Raw genomic sequence first — 18,115 nt, 5'->3', positions numbered from 1 at the left:
AAAGGATTCTATGGCTTTTTTTTTAAAACTGTAAAAACCACTATTTTATGCAATAGAAACTGTAAGAAATATGAAGATGTCAATAAAGGAAGAGTTCAGAGCAAAGGAAGAAAGCTGTTTAACAATAGATGGACACCTAGGTAGCATTAGGATGCTAACTGCTGTTTCGGGCAACCTGGAAATGCATGGTGGCCAAACCCCTCCGCACTTCCAGGCAAATTCCTCACCTAGTAGAGAAATACCATGATTGACTGGCTGCATCACGGACTTTGGGGCCCAACTTGGTTGGAAGGAGGGGTTTGAAACTGTTTTAGCTCAAGATGAAGAAAAATACACTGTCCAAACCAAATAATTGGAGGAAATGTGATTAACATCACAGAGGGCTAAAGCTCTCCATGCCCTCTTTTGGAACCAAAATGATGCCCATGTGCAGATTTATGGAGACAATCAGAAAGGTGTTATGCAAGCTATGTGACTAGAGGAGGTTAACCGCTATGATGTCAGAGACAATGAACTGCATGGACTTCCTTAAATGGGCCACAATTTTTCTGCCAATATTTTTCTCACCATCTGGAACAACCACTCTCCCCTTCTTCAATTAACTAACATGTACCTGTTCTTTTATAACTCAGTTCAAGCATTTTCTGGAACAAGATGCCCAGTAAAATTTGGATGGACAGCCTTTCTTTGTGCTAACACAACAGGACACAATTCTAGTTCATTATAATCTTGATTTACTTTTGTTGCTCCACATCTTAGCTCCTTCTAGGCAATGCATGATGTCTGACAGTGCATCTTGAAAGCTTAGCACAAAACCTAATACATGTCTGTTGAATTAATAAATCTGCAAGGCTTACTAAGATCCCCTCAAAGTAATTTGGGCAGAATTCTTTACAGGTATTTAAACAGTGCACCCTTGGGGTGCCTGGGTGGTTCAGTTGGTTAAGCGCCTGCCTTCAGCTCAGGTCATGATCCCAGGATCCTGGGAGCCTGGCATTGGGCTCTCCGCTCAGCCGGAAGCTTGCTTCTCCCTCTCCCACTCTCCCTGCTTGTGTTCCCTCTCTCACTGTGTCTCTCTTTGTCAAATAAATAAAATCGTAAAAAAAAAACAACCCTCACGTGCACTATAAGTTTTATAGGGGAATTAAAATATGACCATGGTTAAGGAAGACAAAAGAGAGGAAAGAGGTAATATTTTCAGTTTCTGTTTGTGTGTGTGAAGAAAGTGAGGCACGAGGAGATTAAGTGACTTGATTAAGGCATCCATATAATTCACAACCAGTGTACTGGAATGTATGTGTTAGGGGGTCGAGTGAAGAATAACTGTCGCGAACTGATTCGAATTTTCTGGATAATGAAACAATAACCTAAAGTTGCTTTCAGGCAAAATGTCCAAGAACGCTAAAAGAAAACAAAAACAAAAACAAAACGCCCCCCCCTCCAAAACCCCAAAAGCTATCGCAATACAACAGTGAGTGGGTAAGTTTTCCCGCACGCTTTCAAAATGCCTTCTGCTCTCTTGGTTTTGGTAAATCAAACCCATTCTTGCCCAGATTTGACAAAATCCCTTAAAACACGTTTTTAAAAACCCAAAAAACAAAAAAATCCCTGCCTTGAAATGCAAAGACGAGTCTGGGCTGTGGACTGCGGTCGAGCTCCTCCCTGGGACGTGGCGGTAAACCCGACTCCCCCAACCCGTCTCCCGAGGGCTCCGGGGGTACCGCGGCCGCAGTGGGCAAGCTGAAACCCCCAGCCCCGGAGTTCCCAGGACACGCAGCCCAGAAGGCCTCCTGCCGCCTCTCTCGCGGGACTGCTTCCCCGTGCGCCGCCAAGGGGCGGAGAGAGCGCCGGCTCGAGACCAGGGCGAGGAGCCCCGGGTGCCTAGAGCCCCTCTCATCACCTGGCCCGCAACCCGGAAGCAGATGCGGTGGCGCGGCGCGGCCCGGGTTGCGGTTCCGGGTCGCACCGCGCCGCAGCCCGGCCTCCGCTCGCCGCCGCAGTGCCCCGCCCCCACGCTCCGGACCTGGGCTGGCGGCAGCCGCTTGGCCGCTCCCGGGGCCACATGGCTGAGGGGGACGCAGGGAGCGACCAGAGGCAGGTGAGGGCCCGGCGGGGCGCTGACCTCCAGGCTGGGCTCGGCGTCGCCTCGCCGCCCCGGGCCTCCTTCGCTGAGGGGCCCTCTGCCCGGGGCCGCCCCCGTTCCCGCCGGCACCGTTTGGGCCGCCGGGTGCTCCGTTCGCTGCACCGTGTTCCATTCTATCTGCCCTTGTTCGCCGATCGCCCTCCGACCGGCCTCTCCCGAGGCTTCGGCAGGCTCGGCCTGCCTCGGACGGTGTCATTGTCAACCATCAGCACGCGACTGAGCAGCCCCGGGCCGGAGACAAATCCGGGTTCAGCTTTCTGCCCTGTCGCCGCCGGGTCACCTAGGACAAGCTACTTATTCCCGGTTTCTTCTGCCTTTGCAAAATGGGCAATGATAACACAGATCCTGGAATTCCTTGAGGGCCCCCTAAACTCCTTTTGATACTGAGCTTTCCCCCCGTGCGTGGCTCACATGGGTGCTCTTAAAGCTTTTCCTGCTGGGTTGTGAGGACAAAATGAGATGATACAAAGTTGCATACTTTGCTTCCCATTTTCACTTTTAGATACTATTATTTTCCTTTTTTAACCCCAAACCAAAAGAATGATTTCTGAAATGTTTTTAGGGTTTGATGACCAAAAAAACAGCAAAACAACCACCCCGCCCTGTGCCCTAGTCCAAAACAAAACAAAACAAAAAAACTGAAGGAGATACTGAGTGGGAATATAGGGCTAGTATGCAGCAACGCTACTGGGGAGTGGGAGTGAGGAGTACCTGCTAGAAAAGGTGAAGCAGAGAATGTGTGTTTATCTTTACACTTGTAAGTCTTGCTCTAGGGTACGGGAGTGCATATATATTTGGCTCAGTGGCGGCCAAAAGCACAGTGATGGAATAGCAAGGCTGGTAAGTCGTTACTGTAGTATCTGTAAACCACCCATAGAGTGGAACACGGTGACCGGCTGTTAAGACCGTTTGGCAGTGTTCTTTCAGGGATCCTTCATCCAGGCTAGTGATGTTAAATGCAAATACTTTATAAAGGAGGAAAGAAAACTCAGGCTTTTAGGGCGTGTACCTTCATTGACTTGTCCTCCCATCAACTTTCAGAATGAGGAAATTGAAGCAATGGCAGCTATCTATGGCGAAGAATGGTGTGTCATTGATGACTGTGCCAAAATATTTTGTATTAGAATTAGCGACGATATAGATGACCCCAAGTGGACACTTTGCTTGCAGGTATTTTTTCCCCCTTCTCTATAGCCATTTTCCAGTTACAACATGGACTCTATATGATTGGCTAATACTGTATTCCTCTAATGACTATTGTGTGATTTCTGAATTGTCTTTTTTTGTTGTTGGCTTTTGTTAATGGTTGATTGTCTAAACATATGGGTAATTAAATCTCTGATCACTCCCAAGACGTGCTTCAGTTGATAGTCTCAATCTTTCCTATCCCAGTTATTTTAATTATTTGTAATGTACAGTGACAGGCTTGAGCTTCGCTTCCTCTCATTGTCCTGTCCATTTAATAGGAGAGGGTCTAAACCTGGAAAGATGGCTAACATTTAAGAGGAGAAATAGGGGGCGCCTGGGTGGCTCAGTTGGTTGGGCGACTGCCTTCGGCTCGGGTTATGATCCTGGAGTCCCGGGATGGAGTCCCACATCGGGCTCCCTGCTCAGCAGGGGGTCTGCTGCTCCCTCTGCCCTCTTGTGCTCTCAGTCTCTCATTCTCTCTCTCTCAAATAAATAAATAAAATCTTAAAAAAAAAAAAAGGAGAAATAGGTTAGTAATTTAAAAGCTTCATAACGTAGGTGCTTATTTCTTTATTAATAGAATCAGTTGTGGTTAAGTAAGTGACAAGATAAGTGTGGCTTTCTGTATTAATATTTATTCTTTGATGACTGCATGTACTTTCAACATAAAAGTTTCTGCCAGTGTTTGTTTTTATAATAATACTGATTTGAGAACAAATGTGTATGTATTTAATGTGTTTAACAGTATTTAATAGGATTTGGGGGAGTATTTCTTCAGAAAATGCTCTAATGCCACTCTATTCATTTGGGGTTAGGGAATAATGCCCCGATTTCCATTTTCTTTTCCTTTCATCTTTCTCCTCCCCACCCTTATTTCCTAACTTTCATTGCTTGTATGCTTTCTCTGCAAATAATGTGCTCTTTCTTAAAAAATTAGCATCATTAACAACATATTTAATGTGTAGGTATAAATATGAGGAGGGCATTCTCTCCTGAGATTGAACAGAACAGTGGTTTTGTTTTTTAGTTTCAGAAGTAAGAAATTCGTCCAGTGACTAGCTTTATAAATATTGTTATTTTTGAGCCATGATGAAGTATAAACAGATTTGTTTTTAAACTGCTTTACAGGTGATGCTACCAAATGAATACCCAGGAACAGCTCCACCTATTTATCAACTGAAGTAAGCTACATTTATATTTTTATAAAAAGATTGTACTTTTTAAAGATTATTTTTCTATCCTGTATATTGTGTTTATATAAAATACCTTTCTTATCAAAATATATATAGAAATTTAGAACACCTTCTGGACTTGGTATAGAGCATTTAAATAAAAAATTAAATTATATAAAAACACATTGCATATGTACTTAATGTCACAGGGTTAAGATAAGAGAGAATCACAGGGTTCACAGGTATAAAATCCCTATTGATTGTCTTTAGAGATAGGGAGAGAAATCTTTAGACAACCTGGTAATCTAGAGTTTCTCCTAACCTGGTCTGCTGACCTAGCCACAGTTCCTGGACATGCCTCTGCCTAAGACTGCTTGCCTTCCGGAAATTACCCTTGGTGCTTCTCCCTGCCCCTTGTGGAAGAACCAGCTTCTTAGCAGCCCAAGCTTAATCTTAATGAGTCATAACCTGTTGATTGCAAGTAATCTTTGATCAGCTTTGCCCACTTGGCCTATTAAGATGTATAAACTTGTGTGAACAGAATTCCATTAAATCTCAATTATTGAAATCTTTACCTACCAGTGGGATAATTTCTTGTGTTTTAAAACAGCAATAAAATTTGCTATTAATAATGGTTCTGTAATTTTTAATTTTTATTTATTGGAAATGATAAATATAATTTTAGAATGCTTGTAAACATAAATTCCCTTTTCAGGAAAAGTTAATATATATTTTTACAGTCATGTGGCAACCACTGTATTTGTTAAAGTTGTTTTTGAGACACTATTTTTTTTTAAGATTTTTAAATTAGTTATTTGTCAGAATGAGAGAGAGTGAGAAAGCATAAGCAGGGGGAGCAGCAAGCAGAGGGAGAAGCAGACTCCCCGCTGAGCAAGGAGCCCAGTGCAGGACATGACCCTGGGATCATGACCTAAGCTGAAGGCAGACGCTTAACCGATCCACCCAGGTGCCCCTTGAGACACTATTTAGAAAAAAATTGGAAACTCCTGACAGTGTAGCAAATATTGTGAATCTGGAAATTTGGATTCTGGAACTTGTTCTGCCACTTATGTAAACCTGTACAGCTTTATGATATCCAATGAACTCACCTCTGTTTTTTAAAACCATATTTTATTTGAATAATATTGGGGTTGTCTTTATCGTGTTTCCTAGAAGGACAAAATGAGTTAATGCCAATGAAAGCATTTTGGAGCTGTATAGATTTTTGTACAATATAGCTAATAATTATCTATTTTAATGAAAATAGATAATTTTTAAAAGTTAAATAATTTATAATTTAATCAGTAATTTCTGTTTGAGATACAACACAATCCTTGAATAGTCTTCTTCATTGTGTTTTATTTAATCTTAGTGCTCCTTGGCTTAAAGGGCAAGAACGTGCAGATTTATCAAATAGCCTTGAGGAAATATATATGTAAGTAACAGGTGATTAAAAAAAATTCTATTCGTGATTTTATTGTGGGCTTTTGTTGGAACTGTAATATGTTAAGGCCTTTTCTAAACTTTTTGTTAAACTGCATTTCCATTAACAAAAAGGATGCATTTGAAGAGTCCTTGAAAGTTTGCTTATATAATACAATTTTATGTAGACATTTGATATGACTTCTACTTAGATACAAAAATACAGTAATAATTCAGAACTAATAGCTATAAAAACACCAGATTGTGAAAGTAAACTCAGAGATACTGCTCATGTTTTGGTATTTTCACAGGCTGTGTTGAATGAGACTGGTTGTAGCAGAATCTTGTATTAGGTCATAAGAATGAGAGTCTGTTGATACACTGTATTTTTCACTCTTTCATTCAATCAACAAATACTACATGGCAGGCACTGTACTAGGTCCTGGGTACACATAGTTAGCAAAAACAGAAATGGTCCCTCTTTTGTGGCATTTTGAACTTATTGGTGGGAGAGAGATTACTCATAACATCATAAAATGAATATAAAACTGCAGCTCTGATTAGCTTTGTAAAAGAAAGATATTAATATACAGTCCTAACTGAGTTTGAAACAAGACCTGATCTAGTCTAGGAAGTCAGGGATGGCTTGTTTGACTTTAGAGCTGGGTTAGTAAGGTGAAGATAACTCTGGTGAAAGGCACACCATGTGCAAAGGCTCTATGTCAAGGAGCTTGGCTCATTTCAAGACACAAAGACTGTTGGTATGAAGTGGGAAGAGGAGAGGAGAGAAGGGAGCATGGTGGGAAAATGACCTGGTGAGATGAGCAGGGGCGGTCATGCGCAGTCTTGTAGGCCATGTTAAGGATTGTTGTCTTTGTTCTAAGACCTGCGGAAAGCAGAGGCTTCTAAGTGGCATGACGCCGTGATAAAATTCTCATTTAAAAACACCATTCTGTTTCTGTGTGGAGAACTGATTGGAAGGGAGCAAAAATAGACGTGTGGGGTGTTGGTTAGGAGGCTAATGCAGTAGTCAAGAGGAGATGACTGTGATTTGAATTAATTATTGTGAGATATTTTTTTTCTTTTTTTTATTATGTTTTATTATGTTAATCACCATATATTACATCATTAGTTTTGGATGTAGTGTTCCATGATGCATTGTTTGCATATAACACCCAGTGCTCCATGCAGTACATGCCCTCTTTAATACCCATCACCAGGCTAACCCATCCCCCTAACCCCCTCCCCTCTAGAACCCTCAGTTTGTTTCTCAGAGTCCATGGTTTCTCATGGTTCGTCTCCCCCTCTGATTTTCCCCCCTTCCGTCTTCCCTTCCTGCTGTCTTCTTCTTCTTCTTTTTTTTTTTTTAACATATAATGTATTATTTGTTTCAGAGGTATTGTGAGATATATTAATCTAGTAAAATAATGTTCTGGAATATCAGTTTTACTGTAATCCAGGAACTGGTAAAGATTGTCTTATGTGTTCTAAGTGGCCACCCCATTTGTTACAGTGAGAGGACCCCCTTTGTATCCCTGGGATCTCAGCCAGGTTTCTTTTCCTCCCAAAATATTTAATTAAAATATGATAAGTCTTTATGGAATTGATTTCTGTTTCTTCCCTCCTAGAGGAATTGTGGTCTTCCTTGAGTCTCCAGTTTTACACTTGACTCTGAAGGTAACCAAGAACTAGACCTATCAATAAAGGATGACCCCATTTAGAGATTCCTGCACATATAAGTATTATTTATTTCCTCAGTTAAATGTTTTCTGATAACTTTCTCTAACTTTAGTGGCCACTCCAACTTTTATGCCCCCAACAAACTTCTTTCTTTAATCCTTTATTTATGCTTATTTACCAATTTATCTCCCTCCTTAAATAGAGTAGGATAAATATACTGCAACTTTGTTCACCAATGATGTTGTAATTATACATCTTGTGGTCATTTTTTTTTTAAGTTTTTTTTTTTTTTTTTAATTTTTATTTGACAGAGAGAGATAGGAACACAAGCAGGGGGGAGTGGGAGAGGGAGAAGCAGGCTTCCCACTGAGCAGGGAGCCTGATGTGGGGCTTGATCCCAGGACCCTGGGATCATGACCTGAGCCGAAGGCAGACACTTAACAACTGAGCCACCCAGGCACCCCTCTTATGGTCATTTTTTAGTTCTTATCTTACTTGACGTTCCAGAGAACTTTTGCTGGTGTTGAAGTTCCTCTTTCTTGAAAATCTTTCCTTATTTGGGTTCTATCATGTTAATCATATTTGTCAGTTAGATTTTTCTTCTACCTATGCACAACGTTATGTATTTAGAAATGGTTTCCCATCTGCCTTTTTTTTTAATCCAAAAAGCCCCCCTTTTACCAAGATACCGTCCCATAGTACACAACCAACTTACTGTTTTCCCTAACTAGTTCAGTTGAGCTATTTGAGAATTACGAAAGGTCAGAAATGACAGTTTATTCAACAGAAGAATATGATTTATACTGTCTTGCTTACTGAAAGTTCTTGAATAACCCCTATCCAATGGCATTATTTGCACACATGTGATCTAAATAAAAATAAACGCTCTTTATTTTTTTACATTTTTATTTATTTATTTATTTTTAAAGATTTTATTTACAGGGAGTCTGATGCAGGACTTGATTCCAGGACCCTGAGATCTTGACCTGAGCCGAAGGCAGACACTTAACCAACAGAGCTACCCAGGCGCCCTAAACACTTTTTAAAAGTTTTTGTGACAGCCTTTTTTTTTTTTTTTTAAGATTTTATTTATTTATTTGAGAGAGAGAGAATGAGAGAGAGAAAGCACATGCGAGGGGGGAGGGTCAGAGGGAGAAGCAGGCTCCCCGCCGAGCAGGGAGCCCGATGCGGGACTCGATCCCGGGACTCCAGGATCATGACCTGAGCCGAAGGCAGTGGCTTAACCAACTGAGCCATCCAGGCGCCCTGTGACAGCCTTTAATAATTTTTCCATAATTCCAGCAGGGGGCAGCAAATTGAAAAATATTATTGGTCTTTGAAAATGAAACGAGGTAAATGTATGAATATAGTTCTTAACGTTTATAGTCTCATTATATTCTAAATACTGTAACACTGTCGAGATTTTCATATTAGCATCATTTTGTATGCAAAATTTTATTTTTGCCTAGACAAGCAGATGAACTATGGTTTGTTTCCTCTTAGGTAGGAAAGGAAGAAGTCAGAAAACTAACGGTTTTTCCAGTAAGCATTTACTGAGTATCTCTTATATGCTGACACTCTGTTAGGAGTTTGAAATTTAAAAATAAAGATAAATGTGTACCCATACAATACAATGACATAATTATTGAGAGGTTTGAACCAAGTGCTGTAGTAGCATTTTTTAGATTTACCAATGGCATTATTTGCACACATGTGATCTAAATAAAACTTAGCAACAAACTATCTCTGGGCATGGATGAGGTTGGAAAGGAGGGTTCCACTGTGAAGGAGACCTTTGAGCATGGTGTTTGCCAGGTAATCAAATGGGGAGAGGTTTTCTGGTAGAATGAATGGCATAGGCAAAGTAATGTGGGTGTGAAGCAACCTGGCTTCTTTAGAGTTTAGCAAATAGTTTAAGATGCCAGCTATATAAATTAGGTAGGGATAAGAAGAAAGAACCTGCAAGTTGGGAAAGAAGTTTGGGCATTATCTTGTAGGCTCTAGGCATTTTACACAGGGGAGTGATGTAATTAGATTTGTACAGCAATGTGAGAGATGGGCTGTGAGGGGTTTTGAGGGAAGGGCCACCACAGGAAGAGAGTGAGTCATTAACTCAGGAGGGAGATGGTGGAGGCCTTTTTATGAAGGCAACAAGAAGGCGGATGGAGAAAAATGGTCAGTAAAGAAATACTGAAGAATATAAGCTAGGATTTGGTCATTGATTAGATGTAGATTAATTGGCTTACCATACCTTATTTTTAGTGATATATTTTGTATGGATATTTTGAATATATGAAAATAACTATGTTAATAAAGCAAAAAGTAAATGACAGATTTTAAAATACCTAGAGCATCATAGTAATTGCTGTTGTTTAAGAGAAAAGGAAATGGATTAACTTTTTTTTTTTTTTTTTTGTAGTATAGATTTTCCCCACTATCTAAAAGTGGAGCGTTCCCATGAACCCTTTCAATTGCCAAAATGGCATAAGGGAAAGAGTATCCCTCACTTTCTGAATGTTCAAGTTACACCTCTTCACTTTTATGGAAGACCTACTTTTGGTATAGTAATGGCTGTTCTCGTAAAAGTGAAAATCCTCTTCAGGTTTCTTTTGGTTAGTGAAAACAGCTACCAATGTAGGTCTTTTGGAAAAGTGCAATGGCATAACGCAAACTTTTGGTAAGTGGGGGAATACCTGCATCTCTCGCTCGCTCACTCTATCTGTTACGTTTTCTTTATCCATTCATCTATCAATGGACAGTTGGGCTGTTTCCATAATTCGGCTATTGTAAATAACGCTGCTATAAACATAGGGGTGCAGGTATCCCTCTGAATTAGTGTTTTTGTATTTTTTTGGTAAATACCCAGTAGTGTGATTACTGGATCATAGGGTAATTCTGTTAAATTTTTGAGGAACCTCCGTACTGTTTGCCAGAGTGGCTGCACCAGTTTGCATTCCCACCAACAGCGCGGGAGGGTCCCTTTTTCTCCACATCCTCACCAACACTTGTTTCTTATATTGTTGATTTTAGCCATTTTGACTTGTGAGGCAATAATCTCATTGTAGTTTTGATTTGCATTTTCCTGATACTGAGTGATGTTGAACATCTTTTCATGTGTCTGTTGGCCATTTGGATGTCTTCTTTGGAGAAATGTCTGTTCATGTCTTTTCCCATTTTTAAATTAGATTATTTATTTTTGGGGTGTTGAGTTTTATAAGTTCTTAATATATTTTGGATACTAACCCTTTATCAGATATGTTATTTGCAAATATTTTCTCCCATTTCATAGGTTGCCTTTTAGTTTTGTTGACTATTTCTTCCGCTGTGCAGAAGCTTTTTATTTTGATGTTAGCCCCAGGAGTTTATTTTTGCTTTTGTTTCCCTTGCCAGGAGAAAGTTTTAAATTTTAATTCCAGTGTAGTTAACATACAATGTTATATTAGTTTCAGGTATACAATATAGTGATTGAACGGTTCCGTATATTTTTTGTTTTTTAAAGATTTTATTTATTTATTTGAGAGAGAGAGAATGAGAGACAGAGAGCATGAGAGGGAAGAGGGCAGAGGGAGAAGCAGACCCCCTGCTGAGCAGGGAGCCCGATACGGGACTCGATCCCGGGACCCCAGGATCATGACCCGAGCCGAAGGCAGTCGCTTAACCAACTGAGCCACCCAGGTGCCCTGAACAGTTCCGTATATTACTCAGTGTTCATCAAGATACGCGTACTCTTAATCCCCTTCACCTGTTTCACCCATCCCTCCACCCATCTCCCCTCTAGTAACCATCTGTTCTTTATAGTTCAGAGACTTTGATTTCCCCTTTTTTCCCCTTGTTCATTTATTTTGTTTCTTAAATTCCACGTATGAATGAAATCATATGGTATTTGTCTTTCTCTAACTGGCTTCTTTTGCTTAACATTATACTACCTAGATCCATCCATGTTGTTGCAAACAGCAAGATTTCATTTTTTGTTTTATGGCTAAGTAATATTCCATTTTATATGTAAACCACATTTTCTTTATCCATTCATCTATTGATGGACACATCTGTTGTTTCCATAGTTTGGCTATTGTAAATGATGCTGCAGTAAACATAGGGTGCATATATCCTTTCCAATTAGTGTTCTCATATTCTTTGGGTGAATACCCAGTAGTGCGATTCCTGGATTGTAGGGTAGTTCTATTTTTAATTTTTTGAGGAACCTCCATACTGTTTTGCACAGTGGCTGCACCAGTTTGCATTCCCATCAACAGAAGAATTTGTAAGGGCTAGGATGAGGATGTTGAGGAAAGGTTAATCAATGAACTGTGTAAGCACAGTAAGTTATTTCTTGAGTTTGCAAATGTGTTCCTCTGTGATTAGGCCATCTGTGTTTGCTAATTGTTGCTCGTCAGAAGTTAGGCTCCTCCAATCCCACAGAGACTGGGAGAAAGGATGCCGTCTTCCTCGATTCAAAAGGATGGTTCCCAGGTCCTTGAGAAAGACACTCCTAGGTTGTAAAACTGACAAGAGTCTTCTAAAAAGATGTCCATATATTCCTAAGGAGCAAGAAAAGAATTTATGACGACAAGTTTTCTAAAGAAAATGCACTAAGAAAGGGGAAATCAGGGCCTAGAGTCAGGAAGTTCTGCCATTCTGAAGTTAGCCAAGATGAGGTTAAGGCTGTCTTGGTCAGGCTTCTAGAATCAGTTTTTGAAGTAATGTGACCTCTTTAAATCTGTTTTTTTCATCTGTAAAATAAGGATGATAAAATAATATTGTTGTGGGGCGCCTGGGTGGCTCAGTTGGTTAAGCGACTGCCTTCGGCTCAGGTCATGATCCTGGAGTCCCGGGATCGAGTCCCGCATCGGGCTCCCTGCTCAGCGGGGAGTCTGCTTCTCCCTCTGGCCTTCCTCCCTCTCATGCTCTCTGTCTCTCATTCTCTCTCTCTCAAATAAATAAATAAAATCTTAAAAAAAAAAAAATATTGTTGTGAGGATTAAATGACATAATCTGTGTAATGTACATTAGTACCATGTAATAGCAACTCCTATTTTTGTTGTTATTAAAAGAATCATCTCATCCAATTTTGTCATTTTGAAAATGAGATGATGAGAACTCAGACAGATTGAATGATTTGTCTAAGGTCACACAACTTAGTAGTGTATTTTAGTGAGTAGCTTTATCCTTAAATCAACAAGTATAGATATTAGAAAATTAAGATACAAAAGTAAGAGCCACAAGTAAAGGTAGAGCCACAAGTAACTTGACTTTGTTTTGATCATTCTGGATTGGCTAATAGCCATTTAAGTATAGTTACTCACAAAATATCTCTATGAAAATCAGTTTTTAATTCAAGGTGGTCTTTCATTCAATTTGATACAAATTTTGTTCCAGACATTTTCTATTTAGCTACTTTACCATAATATAATTTCATAAATAAAAGCTTAGCATCTCCCTCTATAATGAGTGGTTTTTAAATTTTGTGCCAGAGTCCTTAGGATTCAGCAGACTTCCTCCAGGACCAGGTGGGGGTGGGGTGTGAGGCAGATAGGCACAGGAAGGAGGACTCTCAGCTTTTGTCTGTTTTAGTGTGTTTCTGATTTTGTGAAAGATTTCATTACAGCGATGGCAAAAGTTTGAAAATCAAATCCTCATGGATAGTTAAAAATCTCAGAACAAAGAGAAAACACAAATACAGCAATAACAACAACAAACAAAACAAAAAACCCCACCATTAGTGATAGAATTTGGGATTCCAAGGGAAAGAGTCATTTTCATTTTCCTCAGGAAACCTTTCACACCCACAGCAACTTCCTTCCACTGGATTTCAGTAAATCTTGTTAAATGCTAGGGAAGAAGGAAGCATTCAGTAACTGATGTTGGGGAGAAGTGCTATTGTACATTCTTCTGCAGGAAGCCATGGGCCAGGGGAGAGGAGGTTTGGGAGTTAAGGTTTAATTTCTTCTTTATTATTTGGAAAAGTTACTTATTGTGAAAATTCTTCCAAGGTGTTTTCACAACCTCTCCAACAATAAATCTGAATTGGAATGTATATTCAGAGGGATGATTTTCCTGCCTCAAAGGGTGGCATGAGGATTAAGCGAGATAACAAAGTGTTTTCTCCTTGTCTTCTGTATAGTAGGTATCCACACGAGATAAACACTATATACTAGTATTACTATTTTTGGTGATGGTGTGGGCAGAATTCAATAGAATGAGATTAGGAAATGGAGAGAATTACATACAAAAACATAAATTTGTAAGGGTAACGATCACGAACACTGAGACCAGGGACCTCGTTTTCTCTGACTACCATACCCGCAGGGCTGGTGTGGAGATGAGGCCCTTGAAATTCTGTTGAGTGAATTGAGATTTCCTTGAAGAGAAACTGCCTCTGTAAAGTAACATGAGATGCTCTAAGTCTCTATTTTATAGATGAGGAAACAGACTCAGAGTTCAAGTGGCTTGCTTGCTGACGGTCACAGCTGCTGGATAGGAGAGTAAAATGCAGCGGGCAAGCTAAGCTTTGGAGTAAGTCCGCATTCACATCTGGCTCTGGGCTTCCTAACTGCTTCTAAGATTGTCTTAGATAAGTTAATTGATCTCTCTAGGTCTGTTTTCTCATTTGTACAATGGGGAAATAATGCCTGCTTCATTAGATAATCATGAGCATAAAATGTGTTGACAGTATAGTGAACTTTGTGCTTTGTATGTACTCAATACATTTTACTTTTCTCTGTCTGTACCTCTACATCTTTCATTGAGAAGAGAGGATAGAAGTGGGAATTGTTTAAAAGAAATTCAACTGACATTTTCAGATTTTTAAGACCTTTCCAGTTGACTTTTCCTCTCTCTAAGAATCTTAGGTTACCAGAGCACATGGGGGATTGTTTAGCACTAAGGAGTTATGGGTGAGATGAGGAGGATATGAGGGTACAGAATTACTTGAGAACAATATTTTTTTCTTCTGTATGCTTGTTTTGAAAGTTTCCTTTGGTGGGTACCGATGAGTAGCATGATGAAGAGAGGGAGTGGTTTCAGGGGGAACTTTCAGAGGAAGAAGGTAAGGTGTTGTTATGAAGTAGTGTGGTGGTTGTTTAAACACACATAATGGAAACTTACCTAAAATTAGTGTCATTCCTTAAAGAGTAGACACCTGGGGCCTTGATTACTGTTGTCATCATTTAACATAATCCTATGGACGTGAGCCGGGACATGTTCTTTTTCTCACTGACCCTCTGAGATGGATTTAATTTATCTGAGATAGACATTTGGAACCAAAATGAATCAATTTGGGCAACAATATTTTGTCAAAAACAATGTGAATATAATATTGTTAATTGTCTTTTAAGTCTTCTAAATTTGTTCTCTGAGGCAGTTCCTCCAATGCTTTGCATTCTTTTTTTGCGGAAATAATTATACCAAATGATAAATGTGCCAGATAAGTGGTTTGAAATTGTTTTAAAAGTTTAAAAAAGCAAGCAGTGACATCAATATTGCAACTATATCTGCTGACAGAAGCTAAATCACATTTACATCTATCTACTTCATCCAATTCAAGTTCAGAAATTTTCTTGCCCTTCTTTGGTTGCAACTCTCCAGCTTATTTTAAGTAAGCAATGTTAACTTTTAATGCTGTTGATATGAACGATCTATATTAAATACCCTACAAATCTGTTTTTATAAATTCTTTTTATTTATTTATTTATTATTATTATTTTTTTAAGATTTTTATTTATTTGAGAGAGAGAGAGAGAGAGAGCACACAAGAAGGGGTAGAGTCAGAGGGAGAAGCAGACTCCCCGCTGAGCAGGGAGCCCGATGCGGGACTCGATCCTGGGACTCCAGAATCATGACCTGAGCCGAAGGCAGTCGCTTAACCAACTGAGCCACCCAGGCACCCAAAATTCTTTTTTAAGAGGCATGGCTAAATTGCATGTAATTTCTTTGATTGTAAATATGTCTGTATTTTCTTGAATTTGAGAAGGAATTTTTTTTAAATAACGAATTTTTCCCCTGAATTTTGTTTAGACAGAATATTGGTGAAAGCATTCTTTACCTGTGGGTGGAAAAAATAAGAGATGTCCTAATACAAAAATCTCAGATGACGGAACCAGGTAGGATTGAAAAATATTATTAATGCTCTTTTAGCTTAATAGTAATTAAATTTCCATGTAGATATTCTAAATGAAATTTTTAATGAAAATGTATTGTTTTATGGTTTATATGTGATAAAATACAAGTTTCTCTGGAAAGTTCATTTACTCATGTAATTACGGTTATTTCTTTCTATATGGTTTTAGGCTCTTTGGTTTCATATTATATCCTTACAGAAGTAGATTTTATAGTTAAAGAATTTGGGTCGGGGCGCCTGGGTGGCTCAGTCGGTTAAGCGACTGCCTTCGGCTCAGGTCATGATCCTGGAGTCCCGGGATCGAGTCCCGCATCGGGGTCCCTGCTCGGCGGGGAGTCTGCTTCTCCCTCTGACCCTCCTCCCTCTCATGCTCTCTGTCTCTCATTCTCTCTCACAAATAAATAAATAAAATCTTTAAAAAAAAAAAAAAAAAAAAAAGAATTTGGGTCTAAAATTTCTGCTTTCTTTGGCTATTAAGGTAATATGATCCGTGTAACATTCTTCATGAATTATTGGAGTACATCAATTAGACATTAGCTTCAAATGAGTGAAGTGTCTATAGAAAAAGACCTTTGGAAAATACACTGAACTGATATTTAGGATATAAAAATTTACTTTGAAAATTTATTTTTAAATTGAGATATAATTCATATGCCATAATTATTCATCCTTTAAAAATGTATAATTCATTGGTTTTTAGTATATTTCAAAGTTGTACACCCATTACTACTATCTAATTTCAAGACATTTGAAAACCATATTTTGCCCATATTATTCTTTCATTGAATCATTGTATGACAATGTGGAAATTTCTACTATTTCATTGTTACCACTGATAGAATTGTTTTCAATCTGAGAAAGAGATTTTTTAAAAACAAACCAATTATTTAGGACTCCCTTAGTAAAATCAGTATACATTTAAAGTTGATAGTAGTATATACTTTTTCAGAGCATTTAACTTTTCTGTAGAAGCAGATTTTTTACTGCTTCCATTAACATCTAAGAGATAAATGGTAAGAAGATGTTCTGTCCATGTGACAATCTTTTTTGAAGTAGTTTCCTTAACTTTCATGATTCATGTTCTGATTTTGTAGCATTTCAGGGCACTGATAGGAAAAATAGTCTCAAAACAGAATTGATTTTTGCCAATCTACCATTCTAGAGTATAGGATAATTGCAAAAATGGAATGTATAGCAGTAAAAATTTAGGACTCCAAAAAGCTTGGGATCACTCAACTCTCAGGAAATTTTAAAAATTATAGATATTAAAAATGACATTTTTCCCTTTTTCATCTATATCCACAATATAGTTTAGCCACTCTCCAAATTTTAGAATTATTGATTTTTGTTGTATAACTTGTAATTATACTTCTTAGAAATTTTGTTTGGAATTTTTCTTATCAAAATTGTTTTTGTAGACTTCATACTAAAATGGAAGGATTTGTAGTTCTGAAGAACTAATAAGGCTGCAAGCTAGTGATCAAGATATCTCATGAGAATTTTCCATTCCAGGGCACCCACTTGACACGTAATTTATTTTGATTTTACTGTTAATCTTCAGTACAAATTTATTATTTTGTATCTTTTTTCTACTATAGAAATACTAAATTTTAAAGTGATTAAATACAACTATTTACAATTTTTAAAAATTCTTAACTAATTTTAGACTTAAAGAAAAGTTGCAAAAATAGTACAGAGGACTCTTTTATATCCCTCACTCTGCTTCCCTTTTTTTTTTTTTAAAGATTTTTTTTTTTTTATTTGAGACAGGAGAATGAGAGAGAGCACATGAGAGGGGGGAGGGCCAGAGGGAGAAGCAGACTCCCTGCCGAGCAGGGAGCCCGATGCGGGACTCGATCCCGGGACTCCAGGATCATGACCTGAGCCGAAGGCAGTCGCTTAACCAACTGAGCCACCCAGGCGCCCACTCTGCTTCCCTTAGTAACATCTTACATAACCACAATATAATTTCTCAGAATAGAAAACTAATATTGGTATAATATTAAGGAAACTAAAGAGCTTATTTGAATTTCACTGATTTTTCCACTAATGTCCCTTCTGCTGTTATAGGATGCTGTCCAGGATTCTACATTGCATTTAGCTGTTATTTCTCCTTAGTCTCTTCTAGTCTATAAATAGTTTTAAAGTCTTTCCTTGACTTTTATGACTTCTTATGACCTGACTCTTTTGAAGAATACTGATTATTTTGTAGAATGTCCCTCAATTTGGGTCTGTCCATTGTTTTCTCACAACTGGAGCAAGATTGGGCATTTTGGCGAGAATACCACAAAAATGATATTGTGTTCTTCATAGTGCATATATCAAAGAACTCGTGGTATCAATATGCTTTATTATTGGTGATGTTTACCTTGATTCTTTGGTTAAGGTGGTATC

At 38.7% G+C, this 18,115-nt stretch overlaps 1 protein-coding gene across 3 annotated transcripts in view; it reads left to right on the top strand.

Annotated features, from left to right (window-relative positions):
- The first annotated feature begins 1,975 nt into the window (after positions 1–1,975).
- Positions 1,976–18,115, top strand: part of IMPACT (impact RWD domain protein) — a 30,641-nt gene continuing 14,501 nt past the window's right edge. Inside the window, exons 1-5 of one of the 3 annotated variants that reach the window (XM_034996315.1) lie at positions 1,978–2,098; positions 3,185–3,313; positions 4,460–4,512; positions 5,876–5,938; positions 15,619–15,704. In XM_034996315.1, the coding sequence (XP_034852206.1) occupies positions 2,063–2,098; positions 3,185–3,313; positions 4,460–4,512; positions 5,876–5,938; positions 15,619–15,704 (367 nt within the window). In that variant the 5' untranslated portion in view covers positions 1,978–2,062. Of the gene's footprint in view, positions 2,099–3,184; positions 3,314–4,459; positions 4,513–5,875; positions 5,939–15,618; positions 15,705–18,115 lie in introns of all 3 variants that reach the window. The other 2 variants (XM_034996314.1, XM_034996317.1) reach the window with 2 other exon arrangements.

The sequence above is a fragment of the Mirounga leonina genome, unplaced genomic scaffold (assembly GCF_011800145.1).
Source record: "Mirounga leonina isolate KUSES-001 unplaced genomic scaffold, KU_Mleo_1.0 Mir_93, whole genome shotgun sequence".
NCBI classification, from domain to species: Eukaryota; Metazoa; Chordata; class Mammalia; order Carnivora; family Phocidae; genus Mirounga; species Mirounga leonina.
Note: the sequence above shows the minus strand (reverse complement) of the source record. Positions and strands in the feature narration are given on the sequence as shown.